Raw genomic sequence first — 22588 nt, forward strand, 5'->3', positions numbered from 1 at the left:
GCATTAGTGTGAGTGAAAAAAATGAGAGCACATGTAAATCAGGCGTAAGCAATATTGGTGCTGGAGCAAAGCACCTCTCAGTCTGGGCTGCAATCATGTCCCCTCTCCAGTGCCCCAGCAGTGGGATCCTACCATCAGATATTTATTAGTTCTGTCAGGAATTAGTGAGAGTTCACTGACTGAATAATAGTGTGCCAAAGGCAGTTTTTCAACTTTGCTAATGTAATTAAAGAAAGCAGGGGGGAAAAGCCTGGCACTGAGGAAGGAAACAGGGTTTCTGACGTGGTTGGTTGCTGTCTGTATTGCAAGGACAAGATGTGAAATGTGGAGGGGAGAGAGTGAAGATGGCAATGAGGACCTGACCGGTGACAAGGATCATGCAATTACTGTCAGCTGTGATGGGAGCATTGCTCTTTCCAGAGAAAAACAAGAGGAAGACAGAAGAGTTGCCCTTGAGACTCAGAAGCTGGACCCATCTCTGGATTAGGTTTTATGATGCTGTTTTTTACTTTCATGGCTGAGCACCTTACATCAAGGCTGGACTTTGCTTTATTTCTGGTGCCTCTCCTCTCGCTTAGCCAAATCTTGCAGTTTTAGGAGACCTTTCTTGGATGGCTGGAAATAGCTTAATGGCAACATTTTTTTAAATGCTGCTCTGGTGATTGAACACATCCAGCAATATGATTGCATGATGACTAACTGTTTTTCAAGACACTGCTGCCACAAGAAGAGGGACTACATGGGCTCTGCGATAAAAGCCAAGATACTATTTTTAAAATAGGGATGGGGGAAGCTTTGGGTGATTTTAAATCAAATCAGTGCCTGGACAACAGGGCGCTGCTCCCTGCCTGCCTCCACTGCCAAGTTCCTCTTCCAAATCCCAGGGCTGTCTTCTGACAAACAACTCTCGGCGTCAACAGGATGGGGCTCCTGGGCCATTGTGGCCATGAAAACGCCTATCAGGAAACTGGCTGTGGGTCGGCCCCAGCCCGGGCTCTGTGGGAGGGGGTGGGAAAGGCTGCACAGTCTGGGACTAGCTGTGACCTTTATCTCCTCAGCCATTCCTGAATGTGTTTAGTGTTGGTCGTAGCATTGGCCACCCAACCCCAAACTGTCCCCTGCCTTGGGCAGAGGTCTGGCCCATTTATGTCTCCTCAGAGACATGCTGTGGCACTGCCTGCATCCTGGGAGCAGTGGGCACATCCCCACTGTCTGGTGCCCCCTGCAACATCCTCAAGGCATCGCTCTCCAGCATCCCCAACAGCTGCTGGTGCCACAAGTCCACTAAAGTGCATTGGAAGGCAATATTTTGCAGAGTGCCTTCCCCAGGCCATTATTTCAGTCTTGATTTCTTGGCAAGGGGCAGGACAGGATTGATCCAAGACCTTGCAGGCAGCTGCTGTGGGTGCAGGCTGGCCATACGCAGTGACATTATGTGAAGCTCTGTCAGCTCACACCATCTTTTGGCCCTAAAAATGCAGCACTCAAGCTACAGAGCAAAACACAGAGGCAAGAGGAGCAGCTTTTTCCTGATTCATGGCAACAGCTCTGCTGGTGCCTGGCCATCAGAGACCCCGTCAGGCAGCACTCCAAAACTGCCTTGCAGGGTAGTGAAGGCAGCAGGGAAAGAAAGACTTTCACAGTGTTTTTAATAGCAGGTCAGCAATTACTAGGCAGCTACAACCCCTCTATTTTCTGCCACCATGGAGATGCTAACAAAGGTTGGAGTACCCAGGCAGCTTTGCTGTACACCCTCTTGGTGCTATTTTTATTTAAGTTACTAATTACACATTACCTATATGTCACCAGGCTAATCAATATTAGTCTGAGGAATCAATATGGATGTGGATGACAGCACTGTTTGCCATTCAGAACCTGCACAGGCTGGGAAAAACAGGGCACCATCAATCCCAAAGGTGGGATGAGATGCAAGGTGGGACGGAAGGCACAACAGGGGCAGTGACCACACACTGCCTTCCTAAGTAACACTGTGACACAGGCCTCCTGGCCAGGGACCTGCCATGTCCGTGCTGCCTCCAGCACGTGCCTGCATCCCAAGACTGGAGCAAACCTCCCACCTGTCCCACAGCACTCTCTTGGGAATGGCACAGTCCATTTTAATCTGGGTTGCTTTTCAGTCCTTGGAATGTGATGCATTTAAAAGATTCATACTGATCTGAAAATGAACAATTCTCCTTCTTCATGTGTTCTTACCTGATGATCAGTGTCTTAAGTAATCACAGGCTACTTCAAAAAGCACAAGGTCTCCTGCATTTTGCTTTGCTGCTTAACTAACCAAAAGCTGAGGCCATGTCTGTAATGCCACCATGCTTCTGTCAGCAGGAGGGATCTTGGTTGCAGAATGCAATCAAATTTTGCAGGAAGAAGCTCTGGGGACTACCATGAAACTTGGGATTAAAGTGCAGCTGAGTAAGGGAATTGTCTAACTGGATGTTTCTGCCTGTCTTGCTGGAGTCTTGTGACTGTTCTGATTCTGTCGTAGCGATGCTGGGAAATTGCTCTTTGAAACCAAAAAGAAAGCAAAGAAACCTTGGAAAGGCACAGGCAGGTCAGGATCATGTGCCCTCAGCACTGGCTTTGTCTTGAGGAGTGAGTTGATGGTGGTAGGATTAGACAGAGAGCAGTGTGGGGTGAAAGCAAAACTCTCCCCGAAGGCTTCCCTCATGCTTGACTGTGCCTGTGCCCTCAATGAGGTGCAAAGCTCTGCATCCTCCTCCTGTCAGGCTGCTTCGCAGACACGTCTCAGAGACCAGGCAGAGGATCCGCAGCTGTGGGGTGGCTGGGGGTGCATCCAGTTACCAATGGATCCAACCACCAATGGATCAGCCACCAATCACCAACAAAGGAAAAGCACATGGTGAAAAGCTTCCAACAAGCAACACAATCCTGGTTTTTATTGAGGCTTTTATGGTAGCAAAAAGAGCTGTGGAGGGAGGCTGCTAGTCCCTGCTGCCTGTCTACAAAGACTTGTTGCTTTTCCTAACAGCAGATGCAATCCACTTTGGTGCCAGAGCATGGTTGCCAGCAGCTTAATCCAACAGCAGACCCATAATCCTTCCTTTAGTCCCACAAGCCCCAAAAGCAGAAAGCTGCCTGGATTTGCTGTTTGATGGAGTTTACTCAGCTTCAACTTCAATCTCAGCTTCCACCAGTAGCGAGCCTCACTCTTCTGGAAAGGCCATTCCCATGGGAGCGCAGATGCTCCTTGGGCCAGGGAGCAGACATGGTCCATGCTGGAAACCTAGCAGAGTCTGCTTTGGCTTTTGGCACCCCCGGCCTTCAGAACACTCCTCTAATGCAGTGATGCTGCTGGGGACCATGAGGGCTGTGACAGCTCAGAGTGGAGCCTTGGGGCTCCTCACGGCATCACCAACGGGTGCCCACGGGTGAAGCTGGTGCCTGAGACACTGATGGCCCCATGCTCCTTCCAGCAGCTTCGCCACTGGCGGTCATGCAAAAACTGAGAGCTTTGCAGAGATAAACTGAAATCATGGAATCATAGAATGGTTTGGGTTGGAAGGGACCTTAAAGATCACCTAGTTCCAGCCCCCCTGCCACAGGCAGGGACACCTGCCACTAGACCAGGCTGCTCAAAGCCCTGTCTCCAACTTGGCCTTGAACGCTGCCAGGGATAAGGCATCCACAACTTATCTGGGCAACCTGTGCCAGTGCCTCACCACCCTCACAGTAAAGAATTTCTTCCTAATATCTCATCTGATTCTACCCTCGTTCAGTAATGTCCAGCTATAAACCACAGGCCCCTGGCACAGCACCTGGAAGCCACCAGAGAGGTTGTATAGGCACAGCCAGCCCTGGAGAACATCCCCTGCCCTTCTCTTACAGCACCAGACATTTCTCCCTGGAATTAACTCCTATTTTTAAAATACCAACAAAGAGGCTTTTGCTGAAAACTGACTGTTGGCAGGGTTTCAGCTGTGCACCCATTTGCACTCCCTGTCCCTGGGGTTAGCCCCAGGGCCTCTCTCCATCAGCAGCAGTGGGCTGCAGCCGGGGGCTGAGGCTGCCCCACTGACCCACCCATAAATGGGGCCAGCTTCGTTACTCCAGCCTCTTTGGAGGTGCTGCTGTGCAGGTCTGGGAGGAGGTATCAGAGCAGAAATTTAAATTTAGCAAGCTAGCACCATGCTTAGGGAGTAAGCCTCTAATCTCTTAGGGGCAGCTTTGACTCTGCTCGTAGGGTGTGAGGGCTGAGCAAATGTTCTGTCTTTTATCCTTCCCCCTCTCCCTGTTGCTCTGATGCTCATTTACTTTTTCATTAGGGATCATCCTGTTGTCATTTATGTGGATATGTTGGGGTTTTTTTCTAAGGGGTGGATGCCAGGCTATCAGGAATCATGTGTTCAACGTATGGTGGCAATTAGCCCAGCTCTGAACCCTGATAGCATGTCTGCATCTGCAGTGAATGCTCTGCTTTATCTGCGTGAGGTTTCTATCTTCCTTCCTGGAAGGCTAGAAAAGGCACAACTTGGATCTCTAAAAAAATAGTGGGAAAGTGTTAAAGACATAGCTTGAGCCTGACTGCCCCTTGGTGTGGGGCTGCTCTCAGAGTTCATTCTTGTTTGGTTCAGCTTGGCATCTGCACCTGGATTTAGGTGAGTGTGGCTCGGGGCATCTGTCTGATACAGTGCAGAGCCCATGGGGGCTGATGCTGGCTCTGCCAGTGCCTCTGCTCATGCACTTCATGGCATGTTTTGTGCTCCTGGCTTAATACACCTGGCTCTTTATTAGGAAATTGCCTGATTCAATGTTTTAATGCATTAAGTTTATTTACTTACACATTTGGTGCTCTGCAAAATACCTTGAGTTGTTTTTGTGGGATAGGAAAATGGGAGGAAAACTGAGACTGCAGGGGGAAAAATGTCAGGACAGGCAGAGGGAAGGTGCCTGTGAAACCTGTTGTGCTTCAGAGAAACCTGGGGTTTGGGAGAAACATAGCCCCTCTCCTCCCTCCCCCACTGCTCTGCTGGCATCTCATGGTTTTATATAGGGGTTCCTCTGGCAGAGCTGCCTGCTCCCCCCATCAGAAAGTTGCTCTACCAAACCTCATGGGCTTGCTCTGCTTTCATTCTCTCCCATATAAATTAATCTACCTTAAAAACCCTGCTTTTCTCTGTGAGATAATGTGATTTTTGGGGAGGTGTTTTTCTCATGGCCACCTAGCTGCAGCTGACTTCTAATGAAGAGCTTCCTCCTGGGGAGGGGAGAGGGGGAACAGCGAGAGAAATTATGGGGGGACAGCATTTCTGAATCCAAATACATTAAACGATTTAATTCTGTTGACTCAGGGCTGCCTGCCTCTGAATGGGAATTAATCCACAGTGAACTAAAATTAAAAAGCGCAATACAAAATGCTTAGCAAGGCACCACCAGGGTTTAAAGCAACCCATTAGCTTGCTCGAATGTATCCAGTAAATTTTCATTTGTCAATAACGCTTAGAGTCTACAGTTTATTTACAGCCTGTTCAATATTACCAAAACCCCTCGGAGTGCCTCATTTGTATTTATCTGCCACAGTTGGTTTCCTTTCCAGGGACTCTTCTGAATCCCTTGCTTTGTACCTGCTTGTCTCTCATTGCAGGGCCAGATGCAGCAAGGGTGTGCTACCCCTCTGGGCAAAGGTAACGTGGGGTTACCCATTTCCATCCCAGTTATCCCCTGCATTGGAGATCACCTGCAAGGCCACCCTAAGCCACCTCCCCGTGACCCATGCCATCCCTGGGCTAGGGCTGAGACCTGCTGGCATGGGACTCCTCCATCCTATGTCCTGCACCCAGGGGAGCCGCTGGCTCCAGCCACCAGCCAACTTAAAGGGGTGAGGGGACTCTCTGAATTGTGGCCTCCAAGTGAAGCACCAGTCACTAGTGACAGGGCACAGGCACGAGCATCTGCCTCCGTGGACCCACAGCCTGGCTGAGCTGGAGCAGCTGTGGCTAATGGGCCAGGCCCCTCCATCTGTTCCTAAATCAGCTCCCACGGGATGAGCCCTGGCGAGGACAGCATGTAACAGGATTTCCCCCAAAAGCCGCTTGAATGCTGCTAGGCAGATAACGAAGCCTGGCTGGCCCTAAGGATTTCTCTAAGGAAAGGAGTTTATTCTCGGGCACAGACATGAATGGGTGGTTTAATCTCCTGTCATGGCTCGTGTCCAGTTGGGGTTGTTTGGTCCAACACTTAGCTCCCAAAGACGCAGCTTCCTGCAGTGGAGACCAGTCTTGGGTGGGGTTTGTCCCTCCACAGGGAGGGCAGCATGAGGATGGACCTTCCCCAGATGCCAGCCTTCTCTCCTCTGCATTAGCACTTCTCCAAGGCAGAAGTATAAGCAATTGCAATGGAAATACAAGTGAAGGGCTGCCTGGGGAGGCCAGGGAGAGATGCAGGACAGGCTGGGCAACAGCCTGTCTTGGGTGTAGAGTTCAGATAAGGAAGTCCTTCCAGGGGTTTAACTGCATAGATGGCCCAAATGGGACTGCAAACTTCACAGGAGGCAGCTACTAGACTCAAAGCAGTGCAGCAGCACCCTGCCAGCAGGCAGCCTGGTCTCCACCACTCACCGCAGCCCCCTGCCCTACACAAGAGTCTGAGCAGGACCTGCAGGCCAGGCTCTATGCCACAGACCTGTGTGTTTGAGTGGAGGTGATTTTCAATAGAATTTATACAGATGGATGCAGGAGGCAATTGTTAAAGCAAAGGGCCACTTGCTTCTCTCCCAGTGTTAGGGTTTGCAAGCTCCTCTTGCTGCTGAGATCCAGGATGCTGTGAATGGCTGGGCAGCACCCTGGGGAAACCCCATCTTTCCACCCCAAAAAGCAAACTCCCCATCACTTGCCTGCTGCTGTCTGCATGTAGCCAGCCAGGGTGCAGACTCGCCTCTCACAGGCTCCGCCGGGCAGCAGGACAGCGATGATGGCCAGCAGCGAGCTGAGGGCCAGCAGGGCGCAGCCGCCTGCACACAGCACAGCGCTCGTCTGAAAGGACACACAGGGCTGTCAGCAAGATGATCCACCACCACCATCCCTGTGACACCTCCCTGCAAATTCCCCCTCCTGAAGTGCCCCATCATGGGCAGCTTCCCCCACCTTTTCCCTTCCACCTTCTATTGCTTAAATTCACTGTTAACTCTTGAGCCCACAGTTCACCTGTCACCTGGTCCCAGGGGTTGTTAGTATTCGGGCTATGGCGATAACAGCAAATGTATTACATGCATGAAGGGCTACTTCACTAATACAAGTGCCATTAGATGCCAGTGACACGTGTCAGTGCCTCCACTGAGAGCTGAAACGTATCTCTGGATGGCGCCTACCCCTGCAAGCCTGGCAATTAGAAGGTATTTTGCCAATGATGCTCCACAGCAGGGAACCTGCTGCTGCAAAGGTTTCATTGCAGCAACCAACGCAGCAGGCTGCTCCCAAGCCCTAGCCCAGTTCACCTCCAGCAGACCCACCAGCTTTTTGCTGCGGCAGTCATGGCTTTGATTTAGCCTCTTTTACAACAAAACCGGGTCATTTGGGCCTGTTATTTAAACCCAGCTCACAATGTGTGATGATGTTTTGGGGTGCTGGAGGCTATAGGAGTGTCCAGTGGGCAGCATTTTCCTGGGGGCTGGCAGTGCAGAGGGGCAGTGAAAGGGGAGGCCAGCACAGCCTGCAGCCTGTCCCCCTTACCTTCACCTGGCTGAGGTGGAAGCAGTTTTGCTATTTAATATTCTGGCTGTAAGATACAAACTGCATCAGCATCCAAAACCGGGAAAAACGCTAATTTGTGGCAAAACAGCTCGTTCTTGTGTATGGGTTCCTGATTGCTGCATTGTTGCTGGTTTTGTCTCTGTTGCAGGTGATATATCAACCTCTACCAACAGGACAGCACTGGCAGGGAGGTGGTCCCTGTACCAGGAGGGACATGTGCCAGCCTAGCCAGGGACATGGTGTGGCCAGGGATGGTGAGGGGACCCGTGACATATGCCTCTCCTTCAGCACCCAGCTCATGGCAGCATTCAAATAGCATGAGGGCATCTCGGTCCCAGCATTGTGGCAGCAACGTCAAGTCCTGTTATTTCACGGCAAATTCCACAAAATGCTTCTGGCTTTGGTGAGTCACCCTGCAGTAATGTCTGCCTCTTAGCTCCCTAAAGCAGTACAGCTGTAAGACAGGTCTTGTCCCCATTTTCCTAGCAAGCCTCATTTTCATAACCTGTGTGGGAGCTGCCCTAAGGAGCTCAGGTCCCACCTCCACCCGCCCTAGTCCAGCTCTCTTGCCCTGCTGAGATGTTTTTTGTTAAAATGCACTATTTTCTTTTTTTTTCCACTTTTTTTCCCTATATGAGTTTTTGAGCAACCATGGTTATTATAGGAACAAACCCAGTATATGTTTCCATTTGGCCCCCCTCACTAAAGAGGTTACAAATCAAGAGTAAATAATCTGCTAAATGTAAATTAAGCTGCAGGAATGGCAGGCAGGCTGAGTAGGGCAAGAGGATTTGGGTTTACCATGTGATGGCTACGGGAGGTCCAAACAGCTAAAAAAATCCCCCAGTAGCTAGCATGGGTCTGGCACTGCCCTACAACTACCTGGTTATTTACTGCTGAGCTGTTTTTTAGCAGCAGGACTGGCTGGTGCCATGGTGGCAGAGCTACTGCCTGTAATGTTGTGCCTGGGAGCTACCACTGCTCCAAAAAGGGACACGCTGGTGCTGGCAAGGGATGGGCCAAGGGAGCACGGGCCACCACCCTGACACACTGGTGTGAGTGCTTAACCCAGTGCCATGCAGTAATTGGAAATCAGCATCTTATTTATAGCCTATTTATACACCGCACGAGCAATGCAAATGCTGTCCCAGCAATAAATTAATTCCTGACATGCAATGTAAAAGGCACAGCAGTGCAAACAGCTACTGAGAGAAATGGAGACGCTGTTTCAGGAGGGACTGTGGCAGCAGGGGTATCTGCTCCTCTCCGGTGCCTTCCAAGCCACTGAGACCCGAAGAGACAAGTGCTGCCTCAGGGTGAAAGATAGGAGGTCAGGACATCCCTGGTGAGGGCTGGCCCCTTGCCCTGTCTGTACCCCAGGAGGGACCCACAGGGTCTGGGGTGGGTGACCCCATCACACTGACACCCTCCCAGCACAGGGCCCCGTGCGGAGTACAGCCACAGCCCTGCTCCCCACCACTCCCACAGCAGCAGCATGGCGAGGAAATATGGACTCATAAAAAAAGAGGATTACCCTGCCCAGCATCTGAATTTCACCTTCCACCCAGCAACACGCAAAACCATCCTCCTTTGCGAGGACCATTAATTATTTAAAGCAATGAATTTTTCAGCAGAAAGGGGTCTTGTGAGGCAGGCTTGTTCCTCTCTTGTGTGAAGCATATTATTTTTAATGATCTAGGTTCTTCTTAATTATGGTAGTGCAAATCCCCTGTAATCTTACAGCTCCTGTTGGAAACAACCTATGAGCTACTCAGATTGCTAATATCCACAGAAAGGTGCAAAGATATGTTTCAGAACATAGTGCTGAGAAAAAAGGCACAAACAGGATGGGTGCAGGTGAAAGTTACATTGAAAGAAGAGCTGGGTCTGGTTTGGGTCCTGCCAGCAGGGTTCATATAGGTGGCAGCAAGACTGTGGGGTCCTGGATCTGGCAGTACCCTGACGTGCACAGCGGCAGCCAAAAAGCAACGAAATCCAACCAGGCCTTGGCAAAGGGAACTAAGATCTCATTTTGAATAAATGTGTTAAAAATTCATGTGGCCAAGAGGCATAGGTTAATGGTGAGGTTTATTTTCTGCCATGTAGGCCAGGAATGCTGAGCCACTGAATGACCACTGGACAGCTCTGGGGGCAGAAGGTGTAAGACAGCCCAGCAGTTTTGCTGTGGGGCACAAGGGATGGCAGAGGCACAGCTGCCCCAAAATAGGTGGCAATAGGGAAAGGCACGGGGGACTTCAGGGCAGATTGCAAGAAACCCTGCTGCAAGCCAGTGGTCTTAGTCTGGCTCCTACATTATGCTAGTACACCATGGCCAGAGCTGTGTGAACACAAGGTGTGAACTTCTCTCCCTAATGGGCTGGCATTACCTGCCAAAACACTGGATATGCTCTTGTAAACCAGAAATTTTGCTTTTGTTATAACCTTTCCAGGGCCTTGGCTGGGAATTATCGCAAGTGCTCCTGCCCTGTAATGGAGTCACACCTGCAGATCAAACAGCTGCTTCCAAAGAAAAATAATAAAGCTTAAGTTTGAAGAAGTCCATGGAGCAAAGGTACCAAACAGTAGCAGTTAAAACACTCTCCTTCCCACTGCACAGCACCTCCTCCTTTCCTCCCTGTTTGTGCCTGTTGCATCTTGCACGGAAAGGAGAGGATGCAGGAAACAGGATGCAAAGGCTGAAACCCAAAAATAGGCGGAGGTGGGGGAAACAAATGGGATGCATTGAGGCCGTCTGTGAGAGCCCAGCTCAGGCAGGGGCAGGAAAAAGCCCATTCATCAAAGCAGAGAGCACAGCTCCCAGTACGAAACTGGCCAGGACCTCCCCGCCCAGTGGGCTGCCTCTCCCCAGACTCATGTCCTCGCCAGTGGAGGCCCCCCAGGGAGCCCGGCATTCTGGGGCTGTGAGCTATCCTGCCTTCGCGCGCTGGGAAAAGACATAAAACTGTGTCAGATTTTCTGCTCCCACTCCCAGGGAGATTAATTGTTTATCCCCAAATAAATTAATAGTCCCCTGGTGGGACTGTAAATATGCCTTTATGTAGCGCAATAAATTCCGATTAACAACAATCCCCTACCCGTTATTTTAATATTTTACAGGTCTGACACGCGCCATGGCTATGCCATTCACTAAGCAATAAATCTACTGTAGATGCTGTTTCATTCACCAAAATAATCAAAATTAAAATGTCGCACAACGACCATCCTGTGAAGAATCACTTAATATCCCTAACGAAAAAATTTGCAAAGTTACCTCATCTTTTGAAGCCAGCATCCATGATGTTTAAAGTGAAAAGGGCAAAGGGAGAAAAAATTGTCTGGTCCAGTGAGTTAGTGCTGAGAAATGGTACCCTGTCTTTGGCTTGGCAGAGATAAACCAAGTTGGCAAAGTTCCTGCCATTGTGTCCTGTGCACTGGGTCACACCATGATGCACATTAGTTTATTAATGCAATTTATTAATTGGAACTTGACCACCCACAACAGCTCCCATCCTGGATGGGCCCCTGTGGTACCCAGAGCAGTAGGCTGAAGGCAAGGTTACAGACTCCTTGGGTATCTCAGCCCTGCTCAAATGCTTAAGCATCTTTGCAAACAGGAGCAGAAAATAAATACTCTAAATAATTAGGAAATAAAGCCATAGGCTAAGTGAGAAAAAGGAAGTGAAGGTCACCACATATCTGGCTTTCTGGGGGCGTCTGAGGCAGAAAAAGTCTGAAAAACCCCAAATAAGCTGGAGAAAGAGTGGCTGTAAAATCAACTGTGAGAGAAGAGGGGCCAAAATTAATCTAACCATTTTCTTTTTTTACATGTAGTCCCTTCCCATGAGAGCTCTGTGTGACTAAATATTCATTTATGGAATATATTTTGGGGTTAAACTGGATAGTGCTGTACCCGGACAGGCAGAAACCAAATGGACACCAGGGTTTTTAACCTTGTTAAAAAAATAAATCAGTGCTGGATGGAGGTGCTGAGTGAGGATCTTGGGTTTGGGATTTGCAGCAGTGCTGGCAAGGACCCGGGAGGCCACACCAGGGGCTGATGCCGGGAAGTGGATGCAGATGTTGGCAGCTGGGTCTGGCTCTGCTGTATGGCTCAAGATGTTCCTGGTAGAGGAGGAACAGTCACCACTGCCTATTGGAGGGCAAGTAAAGAGGGCTGGAAAGGATCAGTGCAAATACTCAGACTGATATCTACCTGCAGGGCGGCAGCAGTGGTGGAGCAGCAAGGCTGCCTTCCCTCCACCCCAGTGCCTGATGGGGTCTCTGTGTGCCCCTGCACCCCACAAGTTGCTGGCACCAGCACCACACGGCTGCGAGGTCCTTCACTCCTCCCAAACCTTGCTGTGAGTCTTGCACTGGATCCTAAACCCCTGCTTTTATCCACACGACACTGGGTGAGGCTACCATGCACCTGAAGCAGCAGTGCTTTCTCCTTGGGCAAAAGTGCAAGACGGCTTGGTAAAAAACAGGAATATCCATTCACCTGGGTGCAATAGAGAGGCGCCTGCCTCTGCAGGAGACGCTGTGTGCGCAGGGGTGGGTGGATCAAGCCTCGCAGCTTGTTCGTATTTCCCCCACACAAGTCCCAGAAACAAACATCCGCCATCTGGTCAGCATTAAAGCGACGGCCAGGAAGAGGATCCCACATGTCCTCGTCTTCTCCTCCCTGGCAATTACCTTCCTTTCGGCGCCATCTGAGAGTGCTCTCCATCCTGTTTGATCTTGCCTTTCCATCCTGCTCCCATGCAGATGCTATCCCCTGCCCAGCAGTGCTGGGAAGTGCCCGATGTTATCTGATGGGAATGGTGGGAGCAGGTCCAACCTCCCCAAACCAGCCCAGCAGTAACGAAGAGCCCCAGGCGTGATGCTGCCGGGGAGGTGGCTGGTGTCTCACAGTCCCCTGAGCCAGGGTGTTTTGGGGTGGAGCACAGGGATGCAGAGGAGGCAATGAGGCTCCAGTCCTCATTTCTTCTCCTTCAAATGAAGGATTTGGTTGATGGGGACCTACCTGCACCACGTCATGCACAGGGGGATGCTTCTCCCCAGCCCAGATTTAGCTGCTCACACACAAAATTTAGCAACCCCCGCACAAGATACAGCTCGGCCAGTCCCAGTCTTCCAGGTAACTTTCCTACTTTTGAGCTAATCTGGGTATTCAACACAAACACCAGAGGGGTTAATGCCTGAACTGATTCAAGGAAAAAAAAAAAAAAAAAAAAAGGGCTTTTTTTAATTAGGGAGAAAATAAGAGACAGATAATATGTCTGATGAATTACGGCTGTCTTTCTTCCAGTGCCACTGCATCTGAGGATGCTGGAAAGCAGTTCCTAATGGCACTGCTTTATCTAAGAGGATGATGGATAGTGGTGAAAGAGAAAAAAATGGGAAAAAGTAAGACATTAGCACATCAATGGTGTGCCTGTGACCTCCATCAAGGGATTCAAACCAACTTAATGAAATTTTAATTAGGCAGCAAGCAGTGTGCGTTGCTGTCGCTGGGTACCAGATCAGACCTTACCCGCATTCTGTTATTATCCTTCCTTGGGATAAGCCCTTTCCCAGTGCTGGTGCAAAGCTGGGCTCATCATCTTGGGCCAGGGAATGCTCCACAGGTCACACAGCTCTCCCATCTAGCTTTTCCTTACAAAGCCAGTGGAGAGGAGCCTGAAGGAAGTGGGACTTGCAGCCTCTAGAGGATGGAGGGAATGTCCCACTGTCAGAATGTCCCTGCTGTGTCCCCACCACCTTGTGCCAGACTCTGCTCTGGGCCCTACAAAGGGGAAATGCAATGTTCAGCCCCAGACATCTCTGATGTGCCCAGGCAATGCCCTTCCCAAGGTACAGGGTTCAGGACTCAGTGTTTATTGAGCAGATTTGTGGATAGGCAGCCCAACATGAACCGGTCATCACTGTCATGAGTGGCCATGTCTCAGCTAAGCCCCAGCTGCTGCCCAGCCCCTGGCCCCGCAGCTGAAGCAGCGACACCACAGCTAATACCTGTCTTTCCATGCTTATTTTTTTAAGCAAAGCAGCTTCCATGAGTTGACAGAATTAATCCCAAGAGCAGCCTGGCTGTATTTTCAATCAACTTGACCTTCCACAGCCCACCCATAAGCTGGTCCTGTCTCTGCACCCATTTAAGCCCAGTTTAGCGGTGAGTAGTTCACTGGTCAGTGAATCTGGATTATAGTTTGCTACGCAGCCTTTGAAGCACAGGGCCAGAGCCCAGGAATTACAGATTTCCCCAACACTGGGTATTTTCTGTTCTGTTAATGTAGATTAAAAAACTCTGGGTGGCTGATGAAAGATGATAAAGGCTACTGCAAGGTAATATGCATAAAGAGGAAGATGGTGATTTCAAGAATTGCTGAGCACTTACACCTCTTGCCAAGGCTGTGTAAGTGCAATTAAAAATCAAACTGACTGGTAGACAGAGTAAGCCAGGAAGGCTCTGCTCTCTTGGGAAGTTTGTAGGATGAGGATTTCCTGATAATCCCAAATTAACACACTCGCCTGATACACAGACCCTAGAGGTAGAGCAGACGCTGCAAAAGAGACAGTCTTGCACATGGTTCCCTGCTTAAATCACACTGCAAGCCGGGGACTCCCAAAACTCTCAGCTCTCCCTTGTGCAAAAGCTTGTGCTAAAAGAGGAGTGACAGATTTCCCAGATATCTTCCCATCTCCACTAACACCCCATGTGCTTTTTCACTGGGAACAGGGCTGCTGTACCTTTGCAAACCTGACCCCAATGGGCAAACCTCAGATTCCATCGGGCACCCAGTGCTGAACCGACACGGCGAGAAACCGGCAATGAACATTTATGACACCTTTCAAAATTTTCTAACAAAAGGGTAAGCAGGTTTACTGTACATTTTCACTAAGCTTTGCTGAATCTTTTCAAGTCCTGCTATGGGCAAAAACCCAGGGAGGACCCACCCAGGGAACTCTTGGGGGTGTGCAAAGCCTTCCCCCCCCCATCCTGAGTGGGTTATTTTGGGCTCTACTCCAGCAGGGCATTGCTGTCTTCATAGGCAAATGGTCCATGTGGTTTTAACTGAATACCATGGGCTGATCAGCTTCTTTGTTATTTTAGATTACATGCTTGGCAAAGCCTGAAAATAATTGGAGACTATATGGAAAAATAGAAATTTGAAATGAAGCAGCACTAGCTTCCGAAATGCAGTATTGAGATAGGAACCCACGAGCCAAATGCTCCCACTGAAAGAGAAAATAAATTAGCTCAGGAGAAAGCACTATTTTGCACGCACATAGCGATCTGGCACCAAAAAAAAAAGAAAAGTAGTGAGATGCAATGAAGCAGCTCAGAGCTCAAAAGAGCTCAGAGCTCACCTGTTTTTCCCAGCTCTACCAGCTGGCCTCCCAAAAGCAATTCCTTCTCCCCATAGTGCCTGCACCCCTCAGGATGCTCCTCTCCAGCCCCCACAGCTCCAAGTCCTCCCACAACAGATCGTCCTTTCCGTTAATGGAAAGGTGTCCACTAATGGTCTGTGTAAGGGCCTCACTCGTAAATTGGCTGTGGTCCCTGGGCAGTATCACCATCACCATCCTCTGTCCTCACCTGGCTCCAGCCAGATCCTCCCCAGTTTCTATCAGCTCCTGCAAGGTTTCAGCCTGCACAAGACAGCCTGGCCACAACATCTCCAGGCACCAGGGATATTTTATTGTATTCCACCCCACCAAAAAACATCATCATGCTGAGCACGATGCAAAGCCTGAGCGGCCTGAGCATTGACAGGGTTAAATTAAAGGTACCCATGATATTAGAAAGCTGCAAAGTAATTATGAAAGGAAGCAGAAAAAAGCCAGCAACTCTAAGCAGACATGAAGGCCCTCTTAAGAGAAGAAAGGCATGTTAATTAACCTCTAGACGTGATTCAAAGCATCATTTGTAGCATGATTAACATAATCCCCCAAGTGCAAACACACAACTGGCATTAAGGATCATTTGCAGGACTGAAGGCTCCCCCACCCCTTCATCAAATCAGCACATTTACACAGGGACACATTTGAAGCTGGTAAGCATGCACATTTCAGGAAACAAAAAAGAACAACATTCCCCGGAGATGGACATCCCGGCTGTGGGCTGCTCCCACCCCCTGTGCGCTGCAGGTGGGCATCCTCCCCAGGTGTGCTCTCAGCATCCTCTCCAGATGTTCCATCAGCATCCTTTCCAGGCATGCTGTCAGCATCCTCCCAGGTGTGCTCTCAGCCTCCCCCCAGATGTGCCACCAGCTTCACACTAGAAGAGCTCCTGAGCCCCATGTCAGCTTTTGCTTCCTTTGCCCCTGTAGCCACAGCTCCACACCCTTCTCACCAGCCTCCGCCACTTCAGCACAAAGCTGGTGGCTGTTCTCAAAAGCTCCAAGATTCCTGTCCATGTTAGGCTATTGGCTTTCATTTAAAGAAGGAGCTGCCCACAAGATTGCATGAAAATTGGAAATGAATGTCACAAGTTCTGAAAGTAAAGAAAAAAGTGCCACAATTCCCCCATCTCTCAAAAAAAGAGAATCTCCTGCTTGAACGTATGGATGGGGCTCACTGCACTTGGGCACATTGCTCCTTCAGTCCTGAGCCCGGAGGCATGTGGGTTCGGAGGGCTGCTCGTGCAAGAAAGCCAAAGCTGTTGCCTGCCTTAGCAAAGCTGTCAGGGATACGTTATCATATTCCACCCCATCAAACAACCATCACAACAGGTATTCTCATCCTCATCGTGCCAGACAGCTGGTAGGGGGGCACTTTCCCCTAAGACTGCACTGTTTGTTGTTAGTGAACTATTTGGGTGGTATTAATAAAGGTGACAAGGATGCGTCACCAAAATCCCCTGTAAGCTCCACTCAGTGTCATGATATTATTCATCTCTACCACAGCACAAGCTCAGGAGCTCAGAGGCTTTGCGTTACATTATATTCTGGATCTAAAGTGTTTTCAGAGACTATTAGATGGCTGAGGCTGTGTGTAGCTGAGTCTTGTTTAAATGAGTCACTGCTGAGCTTCATTCTTATCTTTAAAGTTTGTTATTACTTGGAAGTGTTTATCTGCATTACCATTTGCAAAAACATCAGAACAAAGGCCAGCTTATGGAAACAACAGCATTTTTGCACGTTTTTGTATAAATAGAAAGGATTTTATGCAGCCAGTTCTTTCCTTTGCAATTCACAGTATTTGTCTTCAATGACAATTTTAGGAACCGTGACTGGATTTGGGCAATCACACACAGACCTGGCGTCCTGGAAGAGATAACAGTGCAGCTTCACGGCAGGCTGAGAAATTCACTACTGACACCCATTGTGCGGGGCACAGCCACAACCTCTTGGGGACTTAGCCCTCATATTGGGATTTCTGCAACAGAGTGACCCGGAGCAAGTCAAAGCTCATCTGTTTTGAGCAGCTGTAGAGAAATCACACTCAACAGCCTCAGGGTAAGAAGCTAAGAATAAAAGGAAAGGAGGAAGAAAGGGCAGGGGCAAGCAGACAGTGAGATCCTGGCCTGGGCTTTGTGTGGTCCCCGTGCACACCCAGCAGGGACAACAGCTCTTTGTCACCCCAGGACACCACAGCAACCCCAGGCCCCACAGGACAAGCCGGGAAGCCTTGGCCTCCATCCCAAAACTTGGCAAGGGCATCACCCCCGTCTGGCCGGGCAGGGGAACGGCCGCAGTGCCCCACATCCAGAGGCTCAATTTCTGGACCCACGTGTCCCAGAGGCAGCAGTTTCAGCCACCTCCCTGCTCCCTCCTGCTCAGCAAACTTAGCTGGCAAGCGATGCTCAGTGCCCCGCTGGGGAGCACCAAACCCCTCCCGTTTCTCCCCCAATTCCCTCCCGCACACCCAGGCAGGAGCTCGCCCGCACAGGCTGGAGGGAGGTGAGGCCCAGGCGGCGAGGCACAGCCAGGAGCCCTGGCCCAGCGGGGTGGCCGGGTCAGACGGGTGGCACTGACAGGGCCACAGCCGGGAGGTGCACTGCGGCCACGTTCAGGCTGCGCTGACGGCCACACCGGCACAAAGGCACCGGGAGGTTTCCATACAGCACCCCAAGAGTGACCAAGCATCCCAAAGAGGGATGTGGCCCCACAGGGACCACGGGACACCCGAGGGGTGCTGAGGGGATTCTCAGAGGCAGGACAGGAGGGGATGCAGGGTATGAAAGGAGTGCCTGAGAGCAGCATGGGGGGATGCAGAGGATGCTCAAGGGCAGCATGGAAGATGCAGGGGGTGCCCGGGATGCTCAGAGTGGGACAGGGATGGCAGGTCTGGGACAGGACAGGGTGAAGGGATGCTGGGGAACCTGGGTCAGAATGGGCATGCCGGGATGATGACCAGGGGGACCCTAGGGAGGTGAAGAAGACAGAGAGATACCAGAGAGCCGAGGGATGTGGGAGAGATGATGGGTGGGGGAGAAGGTGCCGGAGAGCCCCGGGGCACATCACGGGGATGTCGGGGAGGTGTTGGGGTAACGCCGGGGAGCCCAAGACAGGCGGGGGGCAATGCCGGAGGGCCAGGGGAAGGGCAGGGGGGATGCCGGGGAGTGCCGGGGGGACGCCGGGGAGCCTAGGGAAGGGCAGAGGGGATCGCCGGGGAGGTGATGGGGGTGCCGGGGAGCCCGGAGGAGGCGGGAGGGGGGGGCGGCGCTCACCTGCCAAGAACCGGAGGGGATGTCTCCGAAGCCGCCGGGGCCGGCAGAGCCGTGGCAGCCGCGGGGCGGCCCGGCGCAGCGCCAGAGCAGCCCGAAGCCGGCGGCGGCGCGGCCGGGCGGCAGCAGCCAGGCCGGGGAGAGGAACGCGGCGGCGCAGGCGGCCAGGAGGCCGGCGGAGAGCAGCGCCCAGAAGCAGCCGACGCCGCTGCACATGGTGCGCCGGCGGGGCAGGGAACCCGCGCCCCGCGCCGCCCCCGCGCCCGCCACCGGCACCGGCACCGACAGCATCGGCGGCGCCGCAGCGCGGCCGCGCAGCCGCCGCGGCGCGGGGCGGCCGGCGGGGCCGGGCGCGGGGCCGGCAGCGCTGCCCGCGCCCCCTGCGCGCTGCCTGCGCGCTGCCTGCGCGCCGCCCCCCCCCGCCGCTCCCCGCGGGGCGCGGCTGAGGCCGGGCGCGGTTGCGACACCCGCGGCGGGCGGGGGAGGGAGCCCCGGGGGGCGGGAGGAGCGGCGCCCCCCTCACCTGCGCACACGTGTTGGGGTCTTTCACGTTGTCCCTGCCCGCCGCAGCCCGCGGCGCGGCCCCTCACGCCTCATTTCATTCCCACTATCGGTGACATTCTTACCGCCCCCCCCGCCCCCCGCAGGTGCCGCCGACGGCTGCGGCGTCCCCGACCAGGGACACGAGTGGGGGCTGCAGGGGATTTCGCGCAGCCCGGGTGTCACCGGCGGGGGAGGGGGGGAGGATTTGAAAACGCACAGCCCTGTCCACGGCCCCTCTCGGGGCGGTTTCTTACTCGGGGTCTGCTCGCTCGAGCAACATTAATTTTATCCTTTAATCCCGTAGGTTTCTCCGGAGCGTTACAGGCAGAGCGGAGAGCGAGGCGGAGCGGCTGCCCGGGAATGTGGCCTGACTTTAGGTACAAAAGCTGCGCCTCCCAGTGCAGATGAATTTTTATAACAGTCATTCGGAAACTTCATGGATCAGCCGGGTTTTATTGCTGCTAAACCTCCCTATCGCTTTGCGCCATTAATTGGTATTTTATGCTTGTGCCTCGCGGATCTTTGCGGGGGTTTTCTCGCTCGCCAGCAGCTCAGTTGTCCCCCCGAGCGGCACCCACGTTCACCAGCCGCAAGCCAAAAGAGCCGGCTCCTTCATTTAATATAGAAAAAAGGCATTTATCCTGCCCTAACGTCCTCAGACGGATTACAGGCACTTACTGCTGGAACAGTTAAAGGTATTTGGGCAGCTTTGGGTCAAAAAAGTTTTCCCTTCAGATCCGGGGTGCGTCTGCTCGGTGGTTCAGGCGCAGCCAGACGGCTCGGGGACTGCCGGAGCCGGGCGTCCCTGCTGGAACCCGTGCGGAGGCAGAGCCGGGAGCCGGGGGCTTGGCACCCTCTCCTGGTGTGCGCCCACATTGCTGGCGGGCGGCAGCTCCCCGAGGCTGCCCGGGGAGGAAAACGAGGGGCACCTAATTTACACTTTACAGCTGAATTCACAGACAAAACGTCCCGCATAAAATGTTGCTGTTGTGTCTGAGGGCAGCGTTTGAGCTTCATGGGGGTGGGTGGTTTTCCAGCATTTAAAAATGTTGTGCAGACTTGTGGTCCTGTAACTTCCAGGAAAGTTTTGAAGGGACAAAGCCACACTCAGCCCTGTCTTTTCTCCGTATCCCTGGTTTGCAGAAATACCCAACTGCTGTCGTGTGCTGCATCACTTCTCATACTCTTTGAGGCATTTAGAAAAACAAAAAAAAGGGAAAAAAAGCATAAATGGAGAAACACAGAAAATAGTCTTAAACTAATTTTCTTAAACTTTGTTTTATTCAAGTATTTATGACACCATAAATGGCCAAGAATGTGGGAAAACCACTGTGAATTGGAGAAAGGTCGTCTGAGGTGAGTCCCACACAACGCTGGCAGTAACGTCTGGAGGTAGGGACGATCCGGTTTGTTTTCAGTAAATCAGAATAATTCCAGAGTGGCACGAAAGCCCTGCAGAAAAGGCTTCCTTCCTGTGAGGAACAGCCTGCAGCAGGGTCGGGCTGGGGAAAAGCTGCGGAAGCTGCTGTGAGGGCTTTTCTGCTTCCCGTGTCTGTGCTCCTGCTCAGTGCTCCTTCCCCAGAGCTCAGCTGCCCAGCAGATCTTCAGCAGCAGGTCACTGATGCAGCTCTTTCTCCTGGGTGTAAGGCTTCCCCCCTAGCCGCTGCCTCCAATTTCTTCTGTATTACACTTCAAGGTTCAGGTTTTAACCCACCCAGTCACCCACTGAGAGTCATACAGAAACTCCTCACCCCTTGTACCCAGCCGCCAGGCACAGAGGGACACACCTTCCTCCTTGGGCATGTGCTCAGAGGAAGGAGACCTGGAGGGATTGCAATGTCTTAATAAAACCAGTTAATTTTTGCCAGGCTGGGACGTGGGATAATTCCCTTCTTTGAAACCCTCAGCATGGTTGAGAAGCCAGTACCAACCTTCCTGTTTCCATTAAGGCTAATGAACCGAGGTCAGCCACATCCAAATTTGCAATGAGTTTTCTGTGTGCATGCAGACACTTGTTTTCCTATTAAAAAAAAAAAAAAAGAGAGAGAGAGAGAAATACAAGTCTGTAATTGAAGCTGCTGCAATTGCAGTTTTGGGGCACCCCTACTCTGATGGTCTGTTGCGTCTTCTCATTTGTACAGCTTCCCCAGCATTCTGCTGTGCACCATTATATGTATGTACTGCCTCTTTCCCGCTCTCCAACATTAATTCTTGGATTCCTAGTAATTTGTATTTGTATTGCTTGGAGTAGAATCACAGAATCTTTTTAGGTTGAAAAAGACTTTTAAGATCATCAAGTCCAACCATTTACCCAGTATGGCCAAGCCCACCACTGACCCATGGCCCCAAGCGCCACATCTACATGTCTTTTAAACACCTCCCTGGATGGAGGTGTTTTTCAAGTTCATCTAAGATGCCTAATTATTTGTTTGAAATTATATTCTGTAACTTTTTAACAATGATAATGGCAATGTTTAGAACATGTGATTTTTAAGCTTGTGGTGTACAAAGCCGTCTTTGACTCCTTATATATTTTGGACATTATTATTGATTCCAGAGTAATATCCAGGCTGTTAAAGCCCATAGTCATGCAGTTTTTATTAACTGTATTCCCAATGTAGCAAGAAGTCTATATATGAGATAGAATCCCAACATCGTGTAAATACATGTAAATAAATGAATAGACTGTCTCAAAAATGTGAGAAAAGGCAATGGCCTGTAATAGGGTTTGTTACATTTGTGTTTTTCTGAGTGCTGTAATTGAGCAGAGCAGCTCCCTGTGATTAATTATCTGAGTCAAAGACACCAAGCTATCAACAAAGTCTCGTTCTGCTTTATTAATTCTGTCCAAACAGGAGCATCCTGTTTAGACCTTTTCAAATACTAATGTTTGTTTATTTTTATAGCTATGGGGAGGGGAAAATCACCATGCAGTGAGGCTTAATTTAGGGAGGTGTCCCCCAGCTTCTCTACTGTTGGCCAACCTGTGTCCTGAAGTCGTATTTCAACTGATTGCTCAGATAATTAAACTGTCACTTTATGTTGAAAGCTCCAGAACTTGACGTTACTCATGCTTCCAGTGCGGATCTCCAGGGTCCAAGGCTGAGTGACTAACTGGACTGGGGCTTCAGCCCTTCTGCACATTCCCAAAAAGCGGAGAAGATTTCAGTCCAGGAAATGTAATCCATGGCAATCATACTTGTAGCGTAAAGTTTCATCAGTTATCTAGAACCTGATGCAAAGATAATTGAATTATCCCAAAGACGTTGTCAGGTTGGATGAGGAGCTGCTGTTTGAAAATTAATTGCAACATCAGTCTTCCTTATCAAGTGTGATGGGGGTGCCTACAATTTACCCACCCCAAAATCACGTTGCCAGCTGACCAGGTTTCTGACAGCCTCGCCTTCCTGATGACAGCCATTTGTCACCTTCCAGCTGGTAGTGCTGTCTCGGGAGATTGTGTGTCCCAGCGTGAAAGGGTCCCCTCAGCTCGAAGCAGATAGGCATAGCTAAATAAACCCCTGAGAAAACACGCCTGCTTCTACCACTGCTCTGCCAGAGGAGCAACATCAGTCAGGATCTAGGGGCATGGCAACAGAAAAAAAGATGAGGATTTAAGGTCAGAAAGATGGTCTGGAATACAAATTCC

The 22588-nt window shown here is 51.0% G+C and overlaps 1 protein-coding gene and 1 long non-coding RNA gene across 2 annotated transcripts in view; one reads left to right on the plus strand and one right to left on the minus strand.

Moving 5' to 3' along the window:
• LHFPL7 (LHFPL tetraspan subfamily member 7) overlaps positions 1 to 19316 on the minus strand; it is a 64295-nt gene extending 44979 nt beyond the window's left edge. The window contains exons 1-2 of the mRNA XM_080384458.1: positions 18400 to 19316; positions 6869 to 7007 (exon numbers count right to left, since the gene is read on the minus strand). Of these exons, the coding sequence (XP_080240584.1) occupies positions 6869 to 7007; positions 18400 to 18687 (427 nt within the window). The 5' untranslated portion in view covers positions 18688 to 19316. The remainder of the gene's footprint in view (positions 1 to 6868; positions 7008 to 18399) is intronic.
• LOC308062760 lies at positions 7017 to 21880 on the plus strand. Its single transcript, XR_013927672.1, has 3 exons — positions 7017 to 17185; positions 19244 to 19316; positions 20228 to 21880. It is a non-coding gene; the product is annotated as an uncharacterized lncRNA (long non-coding RNA).
• Positions 21881 to 22588: the final 708 nt, after the last annotated feature.

The sequence above is a fragment of the Falco punctatus genome (genome assembly GCF_963210335.1).
Source record: "Falco punctatus genome assembly, chromosome: 1".
Classification (NCBI taxonomy): domain Eukaryota; kingdom Metazoa; phylum Chordata; class Aves; order Falconiformes; family Falconidae; genus Falco; species Falco punctatus.